Genomic DNA, 24,507 nt, shown 5'->3' with positions numbered 1-24,507 from the left:
AACATTCAGGAAGTCAAGCTTTGCCTGATTTTGCTTTGCATTATGTTGTCCAGTTTGGCGAGATTGTAGAGAATAAGAATCAGACCCCAGCAAAGATTGACAGGGAAGGGTTAATTAAACAACAAAGGGGATCTGTGAACAGTCTTCAAATTCATGCAGATACAATGAAGGGAATGATTTTCCCCCACTTTCACAGATTAAACTTCTACTGCTGTAATGAATGCTGAAGTTGTATGTTATGATGCAGCTGTCCAAGCAGCAGAGATTTCCTGGGGAAATCCATAAGAGCAGGACAGACAAATGTTTTTGGGAATGATGGAAGTACAGTGGTCCCAAGAAGGGGTCCTGAGGCAGGGTTGGGAGTTTTTCTGTCAGGTGACAGTCTGGTGCATCCAGACAGATTACCTGGGAAGGGGAAATGGAAATGAGCCTCCACCCAAACTTGCAGCCCTGTTTTTAAAATTTTAAATGAAGTATTCATAAGTGAAAGTGTTGCAAAGATGGAGAGCTGGATGCCTCTTACAGACAGATTTTCTTCCCTGCCCCCACCATGCTCTGCTCTGTGTCCTCACTCATTTAGGTTTCCTGGTTTGTTTATTTGTCATGGAGTTTTGTTTATACTCTTTCCATCTCACCTGTTCCCTACTTGTTTTAGTATTACTCCAGCAAGTTTAATTCTTGAAACTTTCAGGCATAGCATGTCTGTAAGAAAAGTTTCTAAAACTGGGAACTAAAGCCAAACTCCTGAAAACAGTGTCCAAGACCAAAGGCAGCTGAAATTTAAATTAGTCAATAGAAAATGCAATTTTTCATTACATCTAAGTTTTGAAGTACATATTTAGAACATCATATCACCAGTATACCTGTTGAAGAAATTCTGGTCTGTTTATTTTATGGAGTTTTAGTATAGGTCAAATGTTTTCAGAGGATTCTCTGCTTAACTTTGAGTTACATCTTTGTTTGATGTAGTCTGAAATATTTAGGTAAATATATAAGGTGAAATATGTGAGCTATGCTAATTCTCAATTAGTGTAGATTTGAAGGCTGAGCATGAGAATTTCAAGACCTTTTCCTTTCATTCAGCACAAGTAACTGTTATTATTTGGAGTAATTGTGCATATGTGGTGTTACACAGATGTCCAGAGTCTCCTCCTTAATTTAACCTTTGACCTCAACAGGATGTTTTCCTAGGAGAGAGAATCCCTTGTGTGAGAAGTATACCTGTCTGTTCAAGCTGGAATGTTGTGGTCTAGGCAGATTCAAATTTAAAATTTTGCATCTACTGAACTCTAAAGAGTAGTTAATATTAACCTAGCAGTAAAACTGAGAAACTTAAAAGTTGCAGCTGCCTTCATAAAGTAGTGTTTTTAGGAAAAACAAAAAGAAATCATGGTGACCATCAAAATAAAAGTATTTCTGAAATTCAGACTATGAAAGGAAGTTTTCAAAAGAGATTTAAAAATGTGTTGTTGCATTTCTAAGGACTACGGTACTGCTAATTAAATTAATGGGAAGGAAAACTGATGCTCAGTGTATGCTTTGTTAATGTACAAGCATTCACTATGATATGGATGTTAAGAGTAGCAAAATATCTTCAAACTTGCATGTTTTCAGAAAAACTCTGCTGTCCCTATCTACATGAATCATCGCTCTTTTTACAGCTGCTCAGTAACAGTAAATATTCTTATAGATAAATGTGGCCTAATAATTAGCATGCAATACTGTTTGTAAAGATTTGTATCCTGTCTTGAAGGTACTCATTGGAAATGTTCAGTGTTGATTAGGCCTTTAAAAATACTTGAAATCTCATCTTCAGTTGATGCATATTTAACACTTATTCATTTAAATTACTGTAGGAAAATAAATATTCTGGTTTATGCTATATCTTGGAATAATCCTACTCTTCTGGCTCAAATGTAGCAATCTAAGAGTGTCCAACCAGGCAATTTGGAAAATTTTTCAATTTATATTTGTCTGGGCTTTTTTCACACCTGGTTGGATTTTTCTTACCTGTCACCATAACAGTCATTTTAAAGCATTTAAGGTATTTAAGTTTGAAAAGTTAGAGTTAAATTAATGCTGTTTTATGAAAAACTGGCATCCCTTAAAATTGTTTGCTTAATCTTGTAATAATTGAAGGAATGAAGCAATGAAGTTTTTATCTCCTGAGTCTTTTATAGGCATTTACTGAAATCGCTTGTCACTCTTTTTACTCTTGAGCTAGATTGAATTAATTTATGAATCGATATGACCTCTTACTGTTTTATATTTCATTATTCTAGTTAGGACTGAGTTTGAGCAAGTAAGCTGAACATTTTGAGGGCTGAACTGAACGGTAAAAGTGTTCTTTCTTTACTGTGACAGAATACAGCACAATCCACAGTCCATCCACCCCCATTAAAGATTCAGACTCAGACAGATTGCGTCGGAGCTCAGATGGGAAATCACGTGGACGTGGCAGAAGAAACAATAATCCTTCACCACCACCTGACTCTGACCTGGAGGTACTATATATGAAATGTCTTTGGCCTGTTACAGAATTTTGTTTTTATCATTATTTCACACAAAGTGTTATTTATGCATCAAAAATAAAGTGGCATTGAAACTCCCTTTCTCCTAACAGTATTTCCATAGATAATAGGATTTTTCTTCTAAAGAACCTTCTTCAGGAAGAGCTTCTACTTCCTTGGAAAAATACTGGGTGTTTCTTTCTCCTTTTGATTAACAAAGCAAACAAACAAACAAACCAAAACAAACCAAATGGGGAAAAAAAAGAAAGAAAAAAAAAGGAGCAATCTTTTCCCAAGGCAAATAAAGGTTTTGAATTGGACAAGAGACACTTCTAGCACAATAGTGGGGTTTGTTCTCCCATGCCCTGTTCACATTCCTCCCAGTGGCCCATGGTTTATGTTGAGAACACATCTCCAATGACACACCACAGCTATGAGTGTCCACACTGCATTACTTTTCCTTTCCAGAAGCTTACCCCATTTATCATCATGGGAAATACAATCTCACCAGGATTTTAAATGTTTGTATTTGAACACTTTATTTTTCATTAAGTTATCATTTTTTGTGTGGTCAGAGGACAAATTTAAAACAAGTATTTTCCATTGTCTCTAAGCAAAATAATTATTTACTAATGCCAAAAGTTTTATGCATACATCCTCCAAGCTCATAGTTTTTGTTCTTCAGATGCCTAAAATGCATTAAAATTAACATAAGGGAAACAAAGTGCTTAGCAGCAGTCTGCTTTGTTTTGGTTTTAGAGGTAATTTTCAAGGGCACTTACATGAATTTTTGTAAGACTTTTGTTTTGTAAGACTTTCAGAAATACAGAATTCTAACCCCAAAGATTTAATTTTCAGATGCTTCTCTTTGTTTATTTGAATTTCTATCTCACATCAAGCTTCAAAAATTACATTGTACAGTTTCATTTTCTGTGTATATTTGACTATACTATAATTCTATTCTAATAGAAGTATTTGATATAATGGAAATTATAGTAAAAAGCTAACAGATTGTATTACCCTACCCTGGAAAAAAAACCTACTTGTTAGTTTTGAAAATAAATGGCAGGGAAGCTATGGTTTTAATATGCAACCATATCAGTACAATTTTCCCGTTTTTGTGCTTACTGATTCAAATTTTAACTTTCCATTTCAAGTATTAGCTTCACAAAGGAACACATTGATTTGATTCTCTTTTTACAGAGAGTATTCATTTGGGATTTGGATGAGACAATCATCATTTTCCATTCCTTGCTTACAGGGTCCTATGCTAACAGATATGGAAGGGTAAGTGTCAAGAAACTGATGGAAATGTTCAGTAATATTTGCTGGTTTATGCTTGATACACAAGGAATATCAGAACATTAGTTGATTTATAGAGGCAAACTGGTACTGGCCTTACAAGACAAAAAAAATATCAAGCTGTTTCACATGTCTAGGCTTTGCAGTCGCTCAGTTCTTGTGTTCAGTACATATTTAGATAATGTTGGGTTACTTGATACTTGTGATACTCAAACTTAATACTTTGACCACTTGAGGTTTGGTTTGTAGATACAGGTTGTCTGAAACCTTTTGACATCATCAAAATCTGCGAAGATCTGCATCCCCTCAGAGAGTTCCAGGAATGATTGCTATGATGGATTGGCTGTGCTCTGTATTGAGAGGGAAAGAGGAAGAATGCTTTTGGACATGGCCAGATTAATCTAAAATTTTTTACCTTTGATTTTTTTTAAATCTAAATATTGACTGATGTTTTCAAAAGTCTGCTTATGAGTCAAATCTTTATATTATGCACAGTCTATAAATCATAACTGGACTGATGAATATGTCTGCAGACAGCAGATTTCCTTGTAATTCTCAGAAGAGAAACATGATTTTTGGTGAATAAGAACAGTTTATGGAAGGAATGTCCTTATGAGATCAGAGTTCTTTTTGTCAGGATTGTATTTGAAAGTTAACAGCTTGTGCTAAAATCTGTTATAGCCTTTTATGTTCACCTCCTGTGAGTTAAAACTGCAATGTGATTTTTTGTTAACCTCAAAAATTTCTATGTGTAAAGAACAGCTACATAGCTTTGTCTGGCTTTGTGTAATGCCTATGTCTTCTTGTAAAGCTTCTATTTAGCACTAAAAGGTTTTACCCTGCACCCAGATGAGTGAAGGGCAAAGCTACCTCCAGTTCAGTCTGTGCCTGGGTCAGGTTCTGAGTTTCTCTCAATAGCTTTTTGCACTATAAAAGTCTAAAGCAATACTACTTTGCAACCTTTCTTGCTTGTTCAGGTAAGGTTTGTTTGCAGAAGTGTTTACTGTAATAACAGTGTACCTGTTTAAAGAATAGAATTAGGTTTTTTTAATTATATGTCAGAAAAGCAAGTTAATTCAGCAGCCTTGGTTTCCTAGGTGTTGTTAGTTTATATTTAGTTAATTCAGCAACCTTGGTTTCCTAGGTGTTGTTAGTTTATATTTAGGTAGTAAAAAGAAACTAGAACTTAAATGTTTCAACAATTATTGTATGGATATGTATGGACAAAAGCACTTACCGAAGGGTATTAAATATTTACCAAAAGTTGTTTTCCATTTTTCAAACTAAAACCAGCTTTTGTGTGGTATCCCAAAATCTATGACAATTTAGTTCAGAATGAGGAGAACAAATCCCAATGCTTACAAAAAAGCTCAGTGACAACAGAATCTCACCACTGGCTTTTGGCCAGCAGAGTAGCGCTGGGAAAGCCTAATTAATTAGTCACTGCCATAGAAGTACTAATGTGAGCATATTTTTTCCATTTGTTACTAGTTCCCTGTAGTGGATTCATTAATTAGAACCTGAACATAAACACTTTATTGCTGGATGGTTGAAGTTGAGGAAAGTGGCTGGGATTCAATTGCAAAGAGATATAAATATGTGTGCTGCAAGGAGGGAGCTGACTCCTGGGTGCAGCTCGATCTCTGTTGGCACTGTTTCCATAAGATGCAGCTTTTGCCCAGCTGGCTCTGGTTTCATGGCATCTGGCACAATATTCCTGCACTGCTAAATGACAGCCAACTGTTGATGGTGAGAGCAATCATGGCATTGCTGCTTAATCTTTGGATAAGTACGAAATCTTTTTGGTGAGGGGTAGCAACATGCCTGTCCGTGGCTCCCAGATGATGCCATGAAACTGCCATTCTGGTTTTGTTTTCTTAAGGTTTCATTCAAATCAGAGTTTCTCTTGGGCTATTGACAGCTTCAGACAACAGTTAGTAATTTCCAGGGATGTTAGAGAGACAGTGTCAAATGTTCAAGGCAAACATGCTAAACCATGAGAATTTTAGGGTTTATTTGTGGCAGCAGAAGGTGCATGTTTTTAAAAGAGGGTTTGCCTCTGGTTAATGACTTAAAATCAGAAATCTGGACCATTAGTTAATCTGAAAAAAATGAAAGTTGAGGGGAATTATTGCTCTTTTCACCTGTATTCTTGTTTATGAGCAACCCAACATCATGTTCTCTTATAAATCTGTGCTATGTTGAGGGCTAGAAATGCCCTTTTAAAAAATTAAATCTAGGGTGATCACATAATCATTAAAATACAAAAGCTGGATCTTCAAACAAACAAAAATGTCCTAATTAAATAATAGGGGATTTGGCAACTTGGCATTCAGCTCTTTTCATAATGCCTGAGCGAGTTTCATGGTGAATGACTATGAATGATGTTTGGCCTTGCTGCTGAAGGGATTGATTTTCTTTGCCTAATTCTCTCCCTCATTCTTCCTAACTTCTTCCTTGTACCATTTTTTTCTGTATCTTCTTACTTTTACATCTGTTTTTATCACCTGCTCTCCTTTAGCTGCTATTGTGCTCTATTTTCCTCCTGCTTTTTTCCTTCAGTTTTGTTGTAACATAATAACACCTTTATTTTTCAGTTTATACATTCATGGCAAAAATTATTCCATAAAACATTAATTTTTATTTAAGGATAATTTGAATTTAGTGAATTTAATGGAAATGTATGAAACTCAAAGAATATGCCCTTCCAGAAGATTAGACAAAAAAACCCAAAACATTTTCATTTGCTTTTGAATTTTTTTAACTATGTACAGAGAGAGAAGTATTGATCAAATATAAAGTTACCAGTTAGTTTAATTGACATTAGGGCTGATTAAGTTTTGGCATTTGGAAAAAGTTGGAGCCTTTTAAGAGCAGGTGAAAATATATTTCAGCATTGGCACAGAATACTATGGTCTTTACATACATTTCCATCCCCAGTGAAAGCAGTTATATGCAGAGGTTTTAAAGGAATTTTCCTTTAATTATAAGCTATTTTATTGTGGTTTAATATACTTTAGAGATAGAGAAAAACAAAGCCTGGTTTCACTTAACCCTTCATTTGTGACCTGTAGGCTTAAGTGGAAAATAAGCCTGGTACCCAAAGTGAACTTTCCTGTTTTTCAGCTTCTTGTTTCTTCAGGAAACAAAGAAATCAAGTAGCTAGAATTTAGAAATGACATACAGGCAATGTTTTGGCTCCAATGCCAGTATTCAAAACAAAAGGCCTACTTAAGCAGTTTGACATTGGTATTTCTTTTCTTTAGTCAAACTGTACCTCCCTCAGAGATTTGTACCTGATTTTGACCATACCTGAAAAGACACTGACTGAACCTGCAAATCCCAGGCAACATGAAGAGATTGTTAGCTTTCCTACTCATTGTGAGACACCTCACAATAATTAGTTAGCAATTAGTGGCTTAAAAGTGCAAAAGAAGGTTGGGTATGGGATTATTTTTTTTTAAATCTTGTTCTAGCCTTATCTTTTTTTTAAAGTTTACTGCCCCCACTGTAATGTCTGGTGGCAGAGTTTGATATACTATAATGCTTTTAACCAAGGTTCTTGTGCTTTTCATTGGATTAATTGCAAGTTTGTGACTACACAGTTATTTAAAATGTTAATGCAGATAAGGTTTTTGCTTCTGTTAAATATGTAGCTACCGAGAGCCAGAGTTTAACATAGTTTTTGTGTTAAGTAGAACTTCCTATATAAAAATATTGTATTTAAACTAGGAGTTAAGCTTTCTTTGAAAAGCAATCCATTTAGTTTGGATTTATTTAAATTGACACTTTCAGTAGGTGCCAATGAGTTTCTTACATTTTTTCTGCCTAATTAAATTAACCTAATAAATGACATTATTTTAGTATTACTTTGGAGGAAACCATTCTGTTTTATTTCTGCCATGTAAAAATACCTTGGAGTAAAATGGGTAGGAAGCTTTTTACAGACAAAATCCTCTTTTTACAGACTCAGAAATGTGATAAAAATGTTCAATAATAATAAAAGCAAGTCATGTGCACTGAAATGTAAAATATATATTTGCAGCCATTAGTCTGGCTGCAAAATTAGTCAAATGAGTTCATAACCAGTATCATGCTCTGTTCCCCATTTATTCTGCTTTTCAAAATGATGTTGCTGTTTAGGGATGGAAGTCAGAAGGGAATTTTTTCTACCTTGTTGCATTAGTAGTTGATACTCAAGATCAGCTAGTGGTCTTCATTTGCATATTAGACTTTTAGCCCATTTGATTCCTTTAATAACTACAGCAGAGGCTCCTGAGAGGTGTCTTCTGTTACTGCTCAGGCACAACAAAAATCTTTGTTTAAAAATAAAGAAGCCCGATGAGCTGTGTAGGATGATGAGCTGCTAACTGGGCACGAAGATAAGCAGAAATGTCACAGGGAGAAGAAGCCTCAGGCCCAGCTAGAGAGAAAATACCACCTGCTTTCCACCTCACCTACAAAAGTAAAGCAGAGGAAAGCATAGGTCTACAAATAGAGCAATATTAAAACAGAGAGACAGAATACTTTTGTTCATATTTCAAAGTGTTTCCATTTGAACTAAGAAGCCAAATATTCCTTTTTTTTTTTTTTTTTTTTTTTTGGCTGTGCCAGTTTAAATAAAAGACTTATTTTTAAGGGCAAAGTTCATCAAAATAGCATGATGCAATTTTTTTCCCCAGTTATAAGGGTTATTTTTTAAATTTATTTTAAAAAACTTGCTCTTAATGGATGTGGGTTCAAGAATAGATGTTTTGTCTGCTCAGTGTTGCTCTGCTTTGAAATTTCAAAAATTCTTTCTCTGGATAGCAGTTCTTGGGTTTTGGCATTTCCAGAAGGCAAACAGGCTCCCAATCACCATTCTTTTCCAGCTCTTCACTAGTGACGCATTTTGCCTTTTTAACCAGTAGTTATAGAAAAATGTTTGAAAGTTCAGAGATCATGTTGAAGCATCTATTAATTTGATTTAGAGGTGGAAAAAGAAACTAAGGACTGCATCTCTTGCTTTTTAACTGTGACTTGTCATCAAGTTTAGAATATTAGCTTATTTTAAGTAAAATATGGGTTGTCACTTCTTCAGTTCTATTTAAAATATAATTCCTAACAAACTAACATTATTAATAGAGGCTTTTATGGGATAATATAACATGTTCTTTCAAACTCCTGCTCCTGTGCTCTTGGATAGACTTGGCATTATAAATGAGAAACTCTATATCAAATGTATGTATTAGACTCTCTTTTCGATTTTTCAGATTGAAAATATATAAAACACCAAAAAAATCAAAACAAGACAAACATCTGTAATGCATTTAGTAACCACAATGCTGAACATGCTTTTTGAGTTTATTAGCTCAGTAAGGAGTAAGTTGTTACGGTAATTTCTGTAGAGAAGTTAAAGTGTGTTATGTATTAATAACAAACAATAGTTTTGTTCACTCTGCATGGGTGGGCCAAACTGGAAACATAATTAAAGCTTTTTTGACAATCAAGGAGTGGTTTTAAATAGAATTACCATTTGCAAATAAAACATCAATAGTTCTTTGCTTTAAAGTCACTAGGTATTCCCAGGGCTGAACCCTGTCATTTGTGACCAGTTTATTTTGAGTAACAATAGTATTATCATACCCCTGCTTGATCATAAAACTTGTGAGCAGTTGTAGAATCTGGAGAAGTTTTAACTGAAATGGATTTGCACAGAGATCAAAGAGCCAGTGGCAGGGATGCATGAGGGGGACCACAGAAGTCCCACTGCAAAATCAAGGAGTCAGTTGAGTTTAAGGCATATTTTTGAGTGTTACTGGGAAGTGCTGTAGTACAGGGTAAGAGAGTTACTGAACTGAAACTGACAAAGCAGATATTGCATTTGATATAAGTATTATGTTATGAAAAGCTGTTCCTCCAGTTTGTATTTGGGTATATGTGTTAGGCACAGTTTTGATGGTGTACTTGCTTAATTTCTTCTTTAAGGATCCTCCCACTTCTGTGTCCCTTGGACTGCGAATGGAAGAGATGATTTTCAATTTGGCGGACACACATCTATTCTTTAACGATTTAGAAGTAAGTGTTCATTCTTTTAAAACAGACAGAGATGATCTAATATTTAATATTTGTCTGGTTTTATGTGTTGTTAGATGCTTTGAACATTATTTGCAGAGTTTCAATAACCCAAATGCTTAGAAAATAGGTATATCATTTAGTCATTAGGATATATAATATCTACACTAAATGTCTGAACTGGCCTTCAAAGGTTACTGCAGCTTAAATGGTAGAATTTTGTCCTCACAGGTTTTAGCACTTATGATGACAGTAGACAAGTTTCAGAAGTGGATACACCAAAGGAGCCTATAAACACACAGAATTCAATAGTCTGCACAGGCCATTAAATATTAAACTCTGTAAACAGTTGATGGCTGGGTGCAGATTTCTTGCTTACATTCCACGGTAGGCAAGTGTTACCTTAGCCCCAAGGGACATGATAAATGTTGCATGGGCTGTCTGTGGGCTGTTGTGCCTCTAGCAGGCATGGGGTGTTCTGTGCCGGGGTCCCTCTGCCTGCAGAGAGGAGCTGTGGGTGCCTTGCCAAGGGATTTTTTAGCCTGCACAGCCTATGGTTTGGCAATGCTTGGGAGATCCTTCCAAAGCTCTCCAAACTGCTGAAAGAGACTGTCACTCTAATGCCTGGCTGTTTCATCTTAAAAGGGAAAAAAGCAATTTCTGATCACATTTTAATAACAGAAAAACATGAAAACAGTCAGACTTCTTTCCCATCATAGTGAAGACAGCTGTTTATTTAAAATCCAGCTGTTAAGCAAGCTTGTGGTGGGACTGCCAACACACATTAATCATCAAGTTGTTGTTTTGCTAGATTTTAGAATAGTGTGTTATTCCAGACAGCAAAAGAATCTAAAAGATTCAAATGCAACTTTTGCTGATCAAAGTTAATTGGCAGCAATTGGCCTTTAAATATTTCCTGATGTTTCCCTTTTCAAAATCAAGCAAAATACACCTTATTCAATAGATGAGCCAAAATAATTTGAAAAATGCCAGTGTGTGATAGACCTCAAATGTGGTTTTATCCAACATCTGTCCTATATTTTGATTTCTTTTCATCTAAAAAGAAACCACTCACAGATGATTTGGCATCTTAGAATGTAATGAAATTATTGAACATGCTTTTTTTTCTTCCATTCCTTAGAGTATTTATTTTTTATACTTACAGTAAAATAGCTGGTTTCTTGAATTTTTAAAGTAGAGTTTTCTTCCATTAAGGTGGTATTTAAAGATATTATAGTTTTGGACATAAGAAGCACCAATGAGTTGCATGTATAAGACTTATTTTTCAGATTTATCTAAAAATATAACAATGCTAGTTATTTTTCAACTCTGTTTCTGATTATATTTCATTTTAACCAGAGCAGAATGAAAAAGTACTACTCTTGTTGTATTTAAGTATATTTAACAAAGTTCAGTGTGTTTTCATTTGCCATGCAGAGCCAGATATGTAGCTATTTCATACAGGATTGTCAGCCTCACTGACTTAATGAAAGTTAATCATCCACATCTTAGGGGTGGCAGATTATCTTCTGCTAATAGACACGTTGCAGCCTTAACAATGGAGCACAGTGGTTCATTCACTCAAGAACTTTGAAGCTGTGTATGAGAAAACAGCTGCTGGTTCATGGAGGCAGAGGAGCTCATGCTAAGCCTGATTCTTTGCATTTCCACCATAACCCCAGTTTATGTTGTATGTCCAAACTGAAGTGCAATAGTTGGTGTCTATACCCTGGCCTGCCTTCCTCACACATAGAGGCACCCAGGAGTGAGCAGCTGTGTGCTTGTCCTTGTACACCAGCCCTAATCCTTATGGCTGGGGAGCAGGAGCTCCAGTCTGAGGGATCATGCCTTGTCCTAGGGGTGAAGAGCACATTCAGTGTGCATGGACAAGCCTTCAGAGCACACAGTGGAAGGGTGTAAGGGAGCCTGTATTTGTGGGAAGCTGCATGTAAGGACTAGGCCTCATCACAGACTGGGGCTTTCAGTTCACCAGCAGTGAGACAGTGTTTTGAACATGTCACAGAAATGTCGTGCTCTTGAAGGAGCATGTCCTCCTGGAGCCACAGTTGTCATTCTTGTGGGCATCACCATTTAGCTAGCAGGGTCTGCCGTTTTCCCAAGGGCTGTGACCTCAGGGCAGATTCCTCACATCCATCTCAGAAACTCAAAAGTCCTTGCTTGGTGGTTTGGAGTTCAGGCTGCTCACAGCCTGACAGGCGTCCAGCAAAACTGTGGACAATTTGGTTTGGATATGCCTCAGGCCTAAAGCATCTATTCTCACTGATGAAGAACTGAGTCTGAAAGATCTAGCTCCGGTCTAAGCTTTGCAGATCATCAGCACAAGTATCTGGGCTGTTGGGATTGAAAACATTTGTAGGCACATTGCCTGTGAGCTGCAGAGCCTGGGTATCCATGCCCAGCAGTCGTATGAAGAACAGCAAAGCGGGATGTGGAACATATCTAACCCACAGAGTAGATGTGCGTTTGAGCCTAGGCTTAATTCAAAGTGGGAAAGTGAAAGCTGATGCCCTCTGTCTCACCCAGGCTCAGAGGGAACCCTTCTTGGCACATACAGAGGCAGCTTTTAAAGGCAGGCAATCATCTGTCATAGCTTTGGCCTACGATGCACATTTTTCCAGATACCACAAGTTAATGTTTTTAAATAAAAAAATCATCCAACATTCCAGAAAACTCTATAATCAGAATAGCTCTCTTGTTATCCAAGTGAAAATACTTTTTCGTCTTATAAAATGCTGAAGTCTGATTGAACATTTTGAATGCAAAGGGCAGAGTTGCAGCAGTGATCTCTGAAGCACAGTTTGATTTATGTATGACCTAACTGGCTTTTCAAAGTTCAGCCTAGAGATTTAGTAATGTTACTAGGTTAAATTCTACAGTGGTCAGTTTTTAGTCTGTGTAAAGTGCCATTGTGTATCAGTTGAATTTAGTAGGGGATACAGCCAGGTAAATGAATAATTTATTTTTATGTATGTTGTTCTTTATGTAGTAATAATAATAGTAATACTTGTAATTGAAAATTTCAAACTCATTGAAAAAATTCAGTCAGATCTCACTATCTAGCTTTGAAGTCAGTATTCTGTTTCTGCATGGGTGAACTGCAGTTAGATTTGCACCCTTGCACTAGTTCTTATTTTATTGCTTTGAAAAAAATAAAATAAATTGCTTATTTCTTTCACTTTCCACAGATTTATTTGGAGTAATTAATTCCAAAGTGATGTAATAGCAAACAATTTCTGATCTTTAGGAATATTTCTTAAAACAGCATGTTAAAGGGATATGACAAGATTTTTAACATACTGAAAGGAAAAATATTCATGTTTACTTATGTATAATTCGATCTAAGTACCATAATAAACAGTATTTTCATGCATTAGAAGTAATTTCATAATAAAATTAGAGAAGTGTACTAGGCTAAACTAGGCTAAACAGTGGAAGATAGTGCAGTGTTCTAAAAATTTTGATTCCAAAATCTGCATTTGGGTTTCTGAACAAGAGCTTTTAGTTTTCAGTATTGAAGTTTTTTTTGTAAATGTCTCATACTCTCTGTTTTATAGTTGAATTTTAATTGTGTGCAAGAGGGAATAACTACATTAGTGTAGTGCCCTCAAGAGAACCACGGTTATCTCATCTGAAAATAAAAAGGTTTGATTTTGCATGCTGATTATGTTGTGATAGAGATAATAAGGTATAATATTTTAAAGGTCTATATGGAGCAATTACACATATTATGTATTTAAGGAGGTATGCTCCAGTGTTTTAGGGAAATGAGCAACTTGATGATAGGACTGAGATGTGACATCCACAGAGGTTATCAGCTCTGGTGCAGGTGTGTTCTACAGCAGAGCAGGGGAGAGTGGCTCACAGGGAATGTGAGCTCCTTCCTCAGCCAGGGAAGGCCCAGGGGGGCACAGAGACCCACCAGGAGCTGGCTGCTCTCATGAGAGTGGCACATGCAAGGCCAGGAGGAATGGTGGCCAACCCCTCTTCCCAAAGTAGGCAGCCCTAGCGAGCACTGGGGCCAGGAGCACGTGGCCAGGGCAGGCAGACAGGTCTTGGTGTAGCAGTTTGCTCAGCAGGGTGTGCAGGGAAGGTGACAACACAGAGGTGGGACATCCACTGGCCAAGCGCAGGCACGTGAAGTCCACCAGCAGCCAAGCTCCATTCTGTAGCCATCTGCACAGGTCAGGGGCACTCATCCCACCTGACTCCCAGGGCAGAATGGTGGGCGCTCATCTGAGGGAAAGGCTGCAGCTCTGATGGGGGATCTGCACCGTCTGTCCTGACAGTGGCCAATGCCTCCCTGCAGGCAGGGCTGCTGAAGGACAAGACTGCAGTGCAGAACTCAGACTGCAGAAAGTGAATAGAGGCTTCTCCTGAGGCAGGGACAGGACAGCAGACCTGCCTGCCAAAGGTGTGCCAGGTGGAGGAGCTCCTGTGGCAGGTGGCTGAGCTGCAGGAGGCAGCAGGAAGACTGCACAGCATCGGGGTGGCTGAGAAGGAGTTGTATAGCTGGTTCAGTGGAGTTGCATAGCTGCTTCCAAGTGCAGTCTGCAGCAGACCCACAGCCCATGACCAAAGAGCCAAAACCTCCCCCACTGGCACAAACAGAAGGGAGGGGGAGCAATAACATTGCAGAATGTAAGCAAGAACCTGCAGGAGGAAGATTCCTCCCCAAAACCTGAGGTGCCCCTGCAGAACTGCTTCACTGGTGTGCAGACTGAAAAGGAGAGACACATCACACAGGAGAGATGCTGGAGCTGAGTAAGGAGCCTGACCCCATAACCCCCCCATGTAACAATGACAGCAACTCAGAGAAGGAGAGAGGTGACAGTAGTAGGTAACTCACTTCTGAGAGTCTTATTTGCCAGCATCAGGTGCTCTCTAGAGAGGTGTGATGTTTGCCAGAGCCTTGTATTAGGGGTATGTCCCTTGGGGTGTGCCCCCAAGACAGGATGTCACCAATAGACTACCAAGCCTCATGCAGTCCTCTGACTTCTGTCATCGGCTGCTGTTATTTCACCTGGGCACCAGTGATACTGTCTGAGGAAACAAAAACAGTCAAGATGGATTATAGTGCCCTGCTCCCTGTGCAGAGCAGCAGTAAGGGATTCTGGAGTGTGGGCACTTCTTTCATCAATCCTCCCAGCCATAAAAAAGGAGTATGAAAGGGCCAGTCAAATCTGGCAAATTGACAAATGGTTGCAGAACTCGTACCGCAGAGGTTCAGGTATTTTAGAGCATGGGACTTGCTTGAGAAACCTGGTCTGGTGGGGCTGATTGGCTCCATCTGTTGGAGAAGAGCATCTTCAGTCATAGGCTTGAGGAAGAGCCTTAAGCCCTCTTTAAACTGGAGAAGAGGAACCTCAATCCATCCCACTCTTACCTGTCTGATACCTGTGGCAGCCATAGGTGTACAGAGTCTGGAGTGGGATCACAGGTCAGCAGAAGAGCACCTGAAGAACAGCACAAAGTAATTCCAGTAAGCTGGTTTCATCAGAGGCCCATCTTGAATGTTTCTATGCAAACACACACAACATGGGGAGTAAACAAGAGTTAGAGGCATGTGCATGCCTGCAGGTCTATGGTCTTATTGGCATCACAGAGACTGGTGGGATGACTCTTGTGACTGGAGTGTTGGAATGAAAACATGCAAGATGTTTAGGAAGGACAGGCAGGGGAGACAAGGAGGGCCTGTAACCCTCTGTGTTAGTGGATGTCAATGCTGGAGTGCATGGAGCACTGCCTGGAGATAGATAAGGAGCTGACTGGGAACTTGTGAGTCAGGATTACAGGGAGAGCAGGGAACAGGTGACATTAAGTGGGGGTCTGCTACAGACCACCTAACCAGGAAGATTGAGTGGATGAGGCTCTCTATAGACAGGAGTAGCCTCACATTTGCAATTTGTGGTCCTCATGGTGAGCTTCAGCCACCCAAATATCTCTTGGAGGTACAACAAATTAGGCCATAAGCAATCCAGGAGGTTCTATAATGTGTTGAATGTGTTGGTGATGACTTCCTTCTGCAAGTGGTGGAGGAGACAACAAGGACAGATGCTATGTTGGACCTTGTTCTCGCCAACTAGGAAGGACTGGTAGGGAATATGAAGCTCAAGGGTTGACTGCAGTGACCATGAAATGGTGGATTTTAAGATACTTGGGGCAGCAAGGAGGGTGCACAGGAAGCTCTCAACACTGCACTTTGGAAGAAAGACCTTGGCCTCTTCAGCAATCTGCATCTGGACTGGGTAAATCTGGAGCAGACTGGATTGAGAGCAGTCCTGGGTGGAAGGACTTGGAGGTGTTCAAGGACAAGAAGCTAAACATGACCTGGTAATGTGTGTTTGCAGCTCAGAAAGCCATTTGTGTCCTAGGCTGCATCAAAAGCATGACCAGCAGATTGAGGAGGTGATTGTTCCTCTCTGCTGTGCTCTCCTGAGGTCTCACCTGGAGTACTGTGTCCAGCTCTGGGGCCCCAACTAAAGAGGGGCATAGAGTGACTCCAGAGGAGGCCACAAAGGTGATGAGAGGATTGGAAAACCTCTCATATGAGGAAAGGCCAAGAGAGTTGGAGTTATTAAGCCTGGCGAAGAGAAGGCTCCAGGAAAACCTTATTGTGGCCTTTCAGTAGAGGGGAGAGCCAACGAGGGATTTTTACAATGTGTCATGTAGTGACAGGACAAGAGTTGATGGCTTTAAACTGAAAGAGGGTAGGTTTGGATTGGGTATTAGGTAGAATTTCTTCAGTGTGAGGTTGGTGAGACACTGGAACAGGTTGCATCTTTGAGCAATCTGATCTAGTGGAAGGTGTCTCTGCCCATGGCAGTGGGCCTGGAACTGGATGATCTCTAAGGTCCCTTCCAACCAAAACCATTTTGTGATTCTATCTGCGTCTTTAAAGATTGTATATGTTTATACTGATACTTTTAAAAGTTTACTCATTTTTTTGGCATATCGGGAACATATTATAGCAAGGTATGTTAAAGGTATCACTAGGTATTGGTGGTAGTGAATCATTAGGAACATCTTATTTGAAAAAGTTAGTTCAGTGCTTTGCAAACTTTGTTCTAAAATCACACCATCTCATTAGATCTATTCCTTTAGAAGTATATACTGAAGCTGAATATGTCACTTATTAAATCTTGTCTAATCTTGCCTAACACTTTTTTTTTGGTTTGTGTTGAATTCTATTGAAGTAATGAAAAGCAAATTAATTTGCAGTTTTATTGCATGGTGTTTTTTTTTCTTTTAAGACTTTTATTTCTGTTCGTTCATTTCACGGGTTTTCGTGTAGGCATTTGTGGGAAGGTTCAAAATAAGATTCTAATGATACTATAAAAAACCAATTTTTCCCACCTTTGACACACATGGTGATGATTAGCCTTAATTTTTTTGCCATTTGTGAGGGATGTATAGTGCACACCCGTGGGTTCACAATTCACTTCTGTTTGTGTGCAGAATGATGATATGTGTATGGCAGTAGTTTATAATGAATGGCAATATGGTATGAGTTTTCAGGCTACATTAGTTGATATATTTCTCTTAGTGATAAAAGATCAGGGAATAATATAAGGTACTACTGTTAAGCAGTAACTTTGGTATTTTGGGAAAAAAAAATAGAATAGTCAATTAAGGATGATGACCTTGATTAATTTCTTCTGAGATTGTTACTTAAAATCTACTTGATGTCCCACATCTAATATGTTTGTGATGAAAATTCAGAGCACAATCGCTTCTGTACATCAAAAATAGCTGCATAACTGTTATGATATCAAGAATGGGGTGTTACTTCACTTTCATGAACCTTTAAGACACCACAGAATATTCTGTCTATGCACAGAATATGCAACCTTTAAGGTTAGCATATTCTGTTCATGGACCCCTCTGGAAAGCTGCCTGTGTTGGAGTTGTGCATGATTTCCATAAGATGCAGCTCTGTCATTAACCACAGCTGGCTGGACCATCAGCCCAGGACAGGCAGTGCCCCCACCCCAGCCTGGCCACCAGGCAGCATCTTCACTCCTCTGTCCTGCCCACCTGCCACCACCGAGGTCAGCCACCCCTCAGCCACCCAGGAGCAGGACAAGAGCAGCCCATTTCTCTGCCTCTTCACTCCATTCGATAAAGTTAGATTAATACAGAGACGTTTTACAAATCCTGCATTTTACACATATGGGAACATTTCCAGCTTTAATGAAGCATTGGGATGCTGTCTTCCACAGATGCATATTCTCACAGTTTAAAGCAGAGAATAAACAGCATTTATGTCCCTGCACTCTCATGCTCTCTGTTTGCTTTGTAAACCTCCTCCCTCCACCCACAGGGCAATAAATCCTTCCTGCAAGTCTGTAACTGCTAGCTTGAATGTACTCAGATCTAGAAGTTGGTAGGGAGAAATTAGCTATAAGATTTTTAAAATGAAAACGGCTTTTTGTGGATTGTTTCTTGTATAATTTGCTATGTGGAAGTTTTTCTCTTGATTGTGGCCCCCAGTCATTAGACTGTGAGTGTTTATCAACTCTACCTCTCCCTTCTATTCCTTTTCAAGCTCGTGACTGTGTGTAGGACAGCTTTTTACTTGAAATGTGATGGAGATGTTTGACACCCAGCAGTATGCTGAGCCCTTCTGTTCCCTAAAGGAACATAAAGGACCTCTAAGCCCACATTGCAAGGCAGACTGCTGTGTCACTAAAGCAGATGGGGATACACTCTGCACTAACACCTGGCACTACAGGGATTTCCAAGATGGGAGATCATTGTTAGAGCTCAGGGAAAAGGAAGGGAACAACCAATACCCAGGACAACATCCATAAAGCCTGATCATGGAACAGAGCTCCTTGAACATTAGTTCCTTTTTGGCCTTTGCCTTCAATTCTTACAGGTGAAACCTGGCTGCCTCCCTGCTGCTGGAAGCAAATGTACCTTATAAATCACTTCTGGCACTTAAGGAGACCTTTTTTCATGACAGGGACATATATCCTCTTTTCATCAGCCTGAAAATTTCTCCTTTGTAGGTATCAGTAACACCACAGGAGACTAAGTGACTTTCCTCTCAGGTCCTTCAGTGACCGTGCGCACAGCTATGTCCCCAGTGTACCACGCAGTGCCCTGTAGGAATGCCTTTGAAGCAATACAGCCATATGTTCTGGTTCTTTAATCTGAAGGAGAAAGGGAAATCATTTCCCCTCAGACCTGGGTCTGAGGCACTTTAATACGCCACAGACTCTGACTGGTAACTTTTAGCACAGTAGCACTCCAAAGGATGATTTGGGATTCTGGGCATTATGATAATTCTTGTTATTGAATTCATTACTGCATTCAGCAGGCTTTCCATATGCAGGTTATTGCACATCTCAAAGAACCATGACCACTGTAGGGTAAAAGGCTCTTCTTTCTGAAAGCATTTTAGCACATCTGGTCCTAGATTCAAATAATCTAACAAATGAAGTGCTTGGATGCAAGCCAGCTCTTAAGTGCAGACTTTGAGCAAGCTCCAAAGCAAGCTGGGAGAGCAGGTTGGCCACTATTAGCAGTGTAGAAGTCCATCATTTATTCTTCCACACCTTGTAGAAATGTCATGGAGCCAGATTTGGACAGCCATGACAGGTGTGACATTGCCTAGGTTTATAGAGATCCACAATCCGTGATAGGAGCTGAGGGAGCTGCAGTCAGACCAAGGAAGTGCAGAAGGAGATTGTGAAACACCATTACCAGAGAGAAAAGCTTTCTCAACTTCTCCACAAAATAAAAATCAGATCAAGGTCATTTTGTGTCTAAAACTGTACTCCAAGCCCTGAACATTGACAGGATGAGCCTTTGCTGGCATTAGGTACTAATCACTTGTCTAGACCATATTTTACAAACATTTATGTAGGTGACACGACACGAGGTCTGTGTTTGTGGTTGCCAATACTTTGTAGTTCCTCATCAGTGTACCTTAGTCTTCTCATCATGGTGATGATAAGGATGATATCTACAGATACAAGGATCATAATTCTGTCATAAAGTACTCAAGAGAGAAAATTAGCAGTTGAGTCTGGTGATTATAGCAGTTGTTACTGTGTACAATTGTAGCTGGCTTTCTAACAAAGCTTCAGCTTGGTCTCTTTAACATATTAGTCCTCAGGAATATACTGGCACAAATTCTCTCTCTACTGACACAATAAGGAAATATGTATTTTCAAACAAGGGAAAAGAAAAAAAGTACAAAAAGTTTGCAAATAGTCAGCCAAGAGAGCTTTCCAGTTTTCTGTTGTATTAAATTTCTATTTCTTTTCTATGTTGGTTTTTTTTTTTGTTTTGTTTTGTTTTTGTTTGTTTGTTTTGTTTTATTTTTTAATGATTTTTGTAAGTTGTACTTGTTTCAGTTTGAGTTATTCATGCATTTCAGGTAAGGTCTGATTTTTAAAGCCACAGGTTAAAAAACACCCCAACATTTAAAGCAGAAGGGCATCAGTAATCACTAGTCATGGCAGTGTTTCAGGTGTGTGTACTTGGGAGCTAGTAGGAACTCCATGTAGTCAGCTGGTACAAGGGCTTATGTTTGGGATAAATAGATTTTGCCGTAGCATAAATCAACTAAAGACTAGGCAGGCATGCTTTGTGGAGAAATGCATGGACATGCAAATTGCCCAGTATAGTATAGAACATTTAATGGAATCTCAGAATGGTTTGATTTGGAAGGAGACTTTAACAATCATCTAGTCCTACCCACTGCCATGGTCAGGGACACCTCCTACTAGACCAGGTTGCTCAAACCCCCATCCAACTTTCAGCAATCCACTTCTCTGGGCAACTTGTTCAAGTTCCTCACCACTCTCACAGGAAGGAATTTCTTCCATGTACCTATCTGAATCTGTCCTCTTTCCTACCCCTTATTCCATGTCCAGTGGTAAAAAGTCTGTCTCCATCTTTCTTCTAAATCCACTTTATATGTTGAAAAGCCACAATTAGGTCATCCCAGAGCCTTCTCTTCTCCATGCTAAACAACCTCAGCTCTCTCAGCCTGACTCACAGCCTGCCTCTCTTTCCTGTGCTGAGGCCCCTGAGCTGGAAGCAGTTCTTCATGTGGGATCTCACCAGGGCAGAAAAGGGGAAGGGGGAAAATCACCTCCCCCAACTAGACTTCAGGCCTCTTTTGGTGTAACCCTGTGTACTGTTGGCTTTCTGGGGTGCAGGTTACATCCAGGGGATTTTATCCACTGGAATCCCTAAGTCTTGACAGGGCTACTCTCTCTCAGTTCACCACCCAGCCTGTGCTGATATGGGTGATTGTCCCAGTCCAACTGCAATACCTTGCACTTTATTGCCTTTCATGAATTCATATTAGCCCACTTCTCAGGCCTGTCGATGTCCCTCTGGATGGCATCCCACTTGTCAGTGGAATATATGCTAGTCCAAAAAGGTTTGGGGTAGGCAGCATGGTAACTTTTAATGGTGTGAGACCCATCTCCAAGATTACTCTAAAAGTAATTTCTATCAAAATGTCAAAACATGTTTTGTCTATGTACTTTCCCAAATTTGATATTTAAAGGTGCTCCTTCCAGTGACAGAACTAACATTCTTGTCCCTTTCCCAGGAAAAAAAATACCAAATGCTGGCATGCTTTCCAGGTAGCAATTGTACCTCCCCATTACAGCTAGGTTCTGCAGAGTCTGAAATATCAGATTTAGGATCAGCTAGGTCAGGAGACAGTGTGTTGAAGGACAGTGGTAAGGCACCTGGAAGCCATTCCAATACCTGTGTCAAAGCTGTGTACAGGCAGGGTCTGACACTGGAATCCCAGATCCACCCCACACATGCCAGCTTGAATTGCAGCAGAAAGCTCTGAAGTGCTGGGCTGCAGAGGCAGGCTCTGAAAGGCAACGTGCAGATTGCTGTGTAGTGAAGGACATGAGGCAGCACTTTGAAAATTCTCTTACAGCCAGTAATGAAACAATAAAGTTGTTCGAAAAAGCCTAAGACTTGATGGAAAAGAGGAGATGCAAAACTGACCGCAAGAAATGTAACAGATTGAGAACTTTGCAACCATTAGCAGGTTTCAAAACTGTCTTATGTTATATTGCTGACACATAAAAATGCCCTAATGAATTTTTATTTTTGAGAGGTTGCAAAGTTGCTGATATGTGCCACAGAGGTTTTCTACAATGCAAATCGTTCCCTAAGCACAGATACAATACACTGCTTGATGGTTCATCATTTTAGATCCAAACTAGGTAATAATGCCCCCCTTAGTGCCAGAATTGTTACTTCAGATTTGAATAAGTTCATTTTATTAATTGAATTATCTGAAGCAGTAGAGCAGTAATGTCAAATAAATTAATAAATCATTGATGCTAACAGTAAAAGCAGTTAATGTGCTAATTATGGTATGGCTTTCCTTTTATTCTTGTGAAGAGAGGCTTCACTTTCGCTTTTAATATTTCATGGAACTGATGTGAACTTTTTTTTAACATTTTATTTAAATATTATGAATTTGATAACACTGAACAAAATCCTATCTACTATTATAGGTGTCAACACTTGTTCATAACACTAAGTATTCCACAATTGTTTGCAATCATAAAAGTTTTATAAATTAAAATATAATATTGTTCATTCCTGAACAGTAGATTTGGTGTTTTGTCTCTGATTAAGCTGACAGATGTGTAAAATCTCATATAGCCAGTGAAGTCCCGGGTGCAGCTGCAAGTGCTAAAGAGTGCAAGTTATTCCAGCTAAGATCAACATTAATTTACACTCAAATATCTTTCCCAGCCTGCCCTTTCTATTCACATAATGCAGTTATTTTGTGCTGATTCCACTACTTTGTGGAAAACTATATTTTTTATTGGACTCTTCCAATACAAAAACCCAGAAGGCAAACTGAAGAAAGCATAATAGTCAACCTTTAGAAAAAATATTTCCTGATTGATGTAGGAACCATTTTTAAATCTCATATTTGAATTATTCAGGTTGATTTTTTGAGTGGTTTTGAGTGGATTAATCTCTGAAAATTACATAATGTAATTATTTTAGGAAAGCTGGGTGAAACTAAGTGTCCTCCTTTCATGCTATTTTGCAGGATGAGAGTACATTAGCCAATCCTCACATAAGTACAAAGATTTGAAACCACAGCTTAAGCATCTTAGCAATATGCATGGTAGGTTGTTTCTATCAGTCTTGTCAGCCTAGGTTTAAATTTGGCATGGATTTACAGAGTTGTTTACAAGTTGTTTTATATTATGAAAGCCATTTGTGCTGGTGTGGTTATGTGTGAGTGCCATGGCTGAAGTTTAAATGTTAAGAAAATATGCATACATATGAATTTTAAACATATCTGTGCTGAGGTTTTAGGTTTGTTTGTTTGTTTGTTTGTTTGTTTTGGGTTTTTGGTAGCAATTATATTAAAATGTTTCCACAGGGAAAAAAATTAAGACTTTTCTTTATTCATTTTCCTTTAAAAGCATGCAAAGAGTGCTTGAAGTTGGTTCCCAAAATGTTTGAGTTTCACAGTCTCAGGAGATTTCTACTGTTTCAGTGTGGTTACAATAAGGCCTCTATCTGAATTTCATCCAGTTCAATGGTCTAATGAAACTGTAAAGAAAGGGGGAGAGCATTATTTCCTTTACTCATTGCAGTATCACTTCTATTTTTCTGTGGTTTAAGTTCCGATTTGACTGTTGTTAATTGCATTTATAAATTTTTTCTTTAGATATGTTCAAGAGGCTGGGTGATCCTATAGCAGACTAAAAACTACCCTAAAGTGTGCTGTCAAAGCATGAGGCTTTAAACGAGGACTTTAAAAAAATGCAGACAAAAAGTTTAACAAAAGAAACAATGAAGTATTGAAGGAATGGAGCATTGATTTTATTTTTTTGGGTTTTCCAAGATCCTTGTCCAGTCAGAAGAAGGCAGTCCAGGCATTATGTGAAGGTTACCTGTGGCACTGTGAGGCAGGAGATGAGAGTTGACGCGTGTTCACTGACGGCAGGAGCAGACTGCTGAGCACTGGCTCAGCTGAAACGCTGTCACCAGAAAGATCAGCTTTATCTGAGCAAATTATACTTTCTCAACTGTAGAAAATCCCTTCAATCAGTTGAAAAACCTCATCTTTTTCTTCTGCATATTTGTATAATTCACATTGGGAATGTAAAGTATGGATACACTGCTTCCCTAGCACTGTTGGCAAGGGGGAGAGACAGTTGTAGCAGCAGCTAGAACACGAGAGAGACAGTTTCTAGGATTTTTCTTTGACTTTGAAAAGTTTAAAAATACAAATGTTTAAATTCATTTATTGGAACAAAATGCATATATTTTTCTCAAAGGTGTGTTCACAAGTCCAAAACTCCCATTATTGCCTTGGGCACGTGAAGAAAGCATAAATCAAGCTGTGGTTACCTACAAGCAAGGATTTACAGGCAGAACAAGATAGACAGTGAAAACATACGCCACCCTTTTTTTATTCCATCAGTTTAATAAATTCAGACAGAAATTTGAATGCAAGCAATACAACCTCTGACTCCCAAACTGTCAAGAGGATTAACTAACAGAACTAAAATCTCTTTCCTGAATCTAATCTCCACTAGTTTGGTATTTAACACAGCAAATATAATGACTAGCAGAAGTATCTTCTACCAAAAAT

General features: G+C 38.8%; 1 protein-coding gene across 1 annotated transcript in view; it reads left to right on the top strand.

Annotated features, from left to right (window-relative positions):
* Positions 1-24,507, top strand: part of EYA1 (EYA transcriptional coactivator and phosphatase 1) — a 145,846-nt gene that overhangs the window by 98,288 nt on the left and 23,051 nt on the right. The window contains exons 11-13 of the mRNA XM_058023583.1: positions 2,365-2,504; positions 3,714-3,797; positions 9,780-9,869. Of these exons, the coding sequence (XP_057879566.1) occupies positions 2,365-2,504; positions 3,714-3,797; positions 9,780-9,869 (314 nt within the window). The remainder of the gene's footprint in view (positions 1-2,364; positions 2,505-3,713; positions 3,798-9,779; positions 9,870-24,507) is intronic.

The sequence above is a fragment of the Melospiza georgiana genome, chromosome 1 (assembly GCF_028018845.1).
Source record: "Melospiza georgiana isolate bMelGeo1 chromosome 1, bMelGeo1.pri, whole genome shotgun sequence".
Classification (NCBI taxonomy): Eukaryota; Metazoa; Chordata; class Aves; order Passeriformes; family Passerellidae; genus Melospiza; species Melospiza georgiana.
Note: the sequence above shows the minus strand (reverse complement) of the source record. Positions and strands in the feature narration are given on the sequence as shown.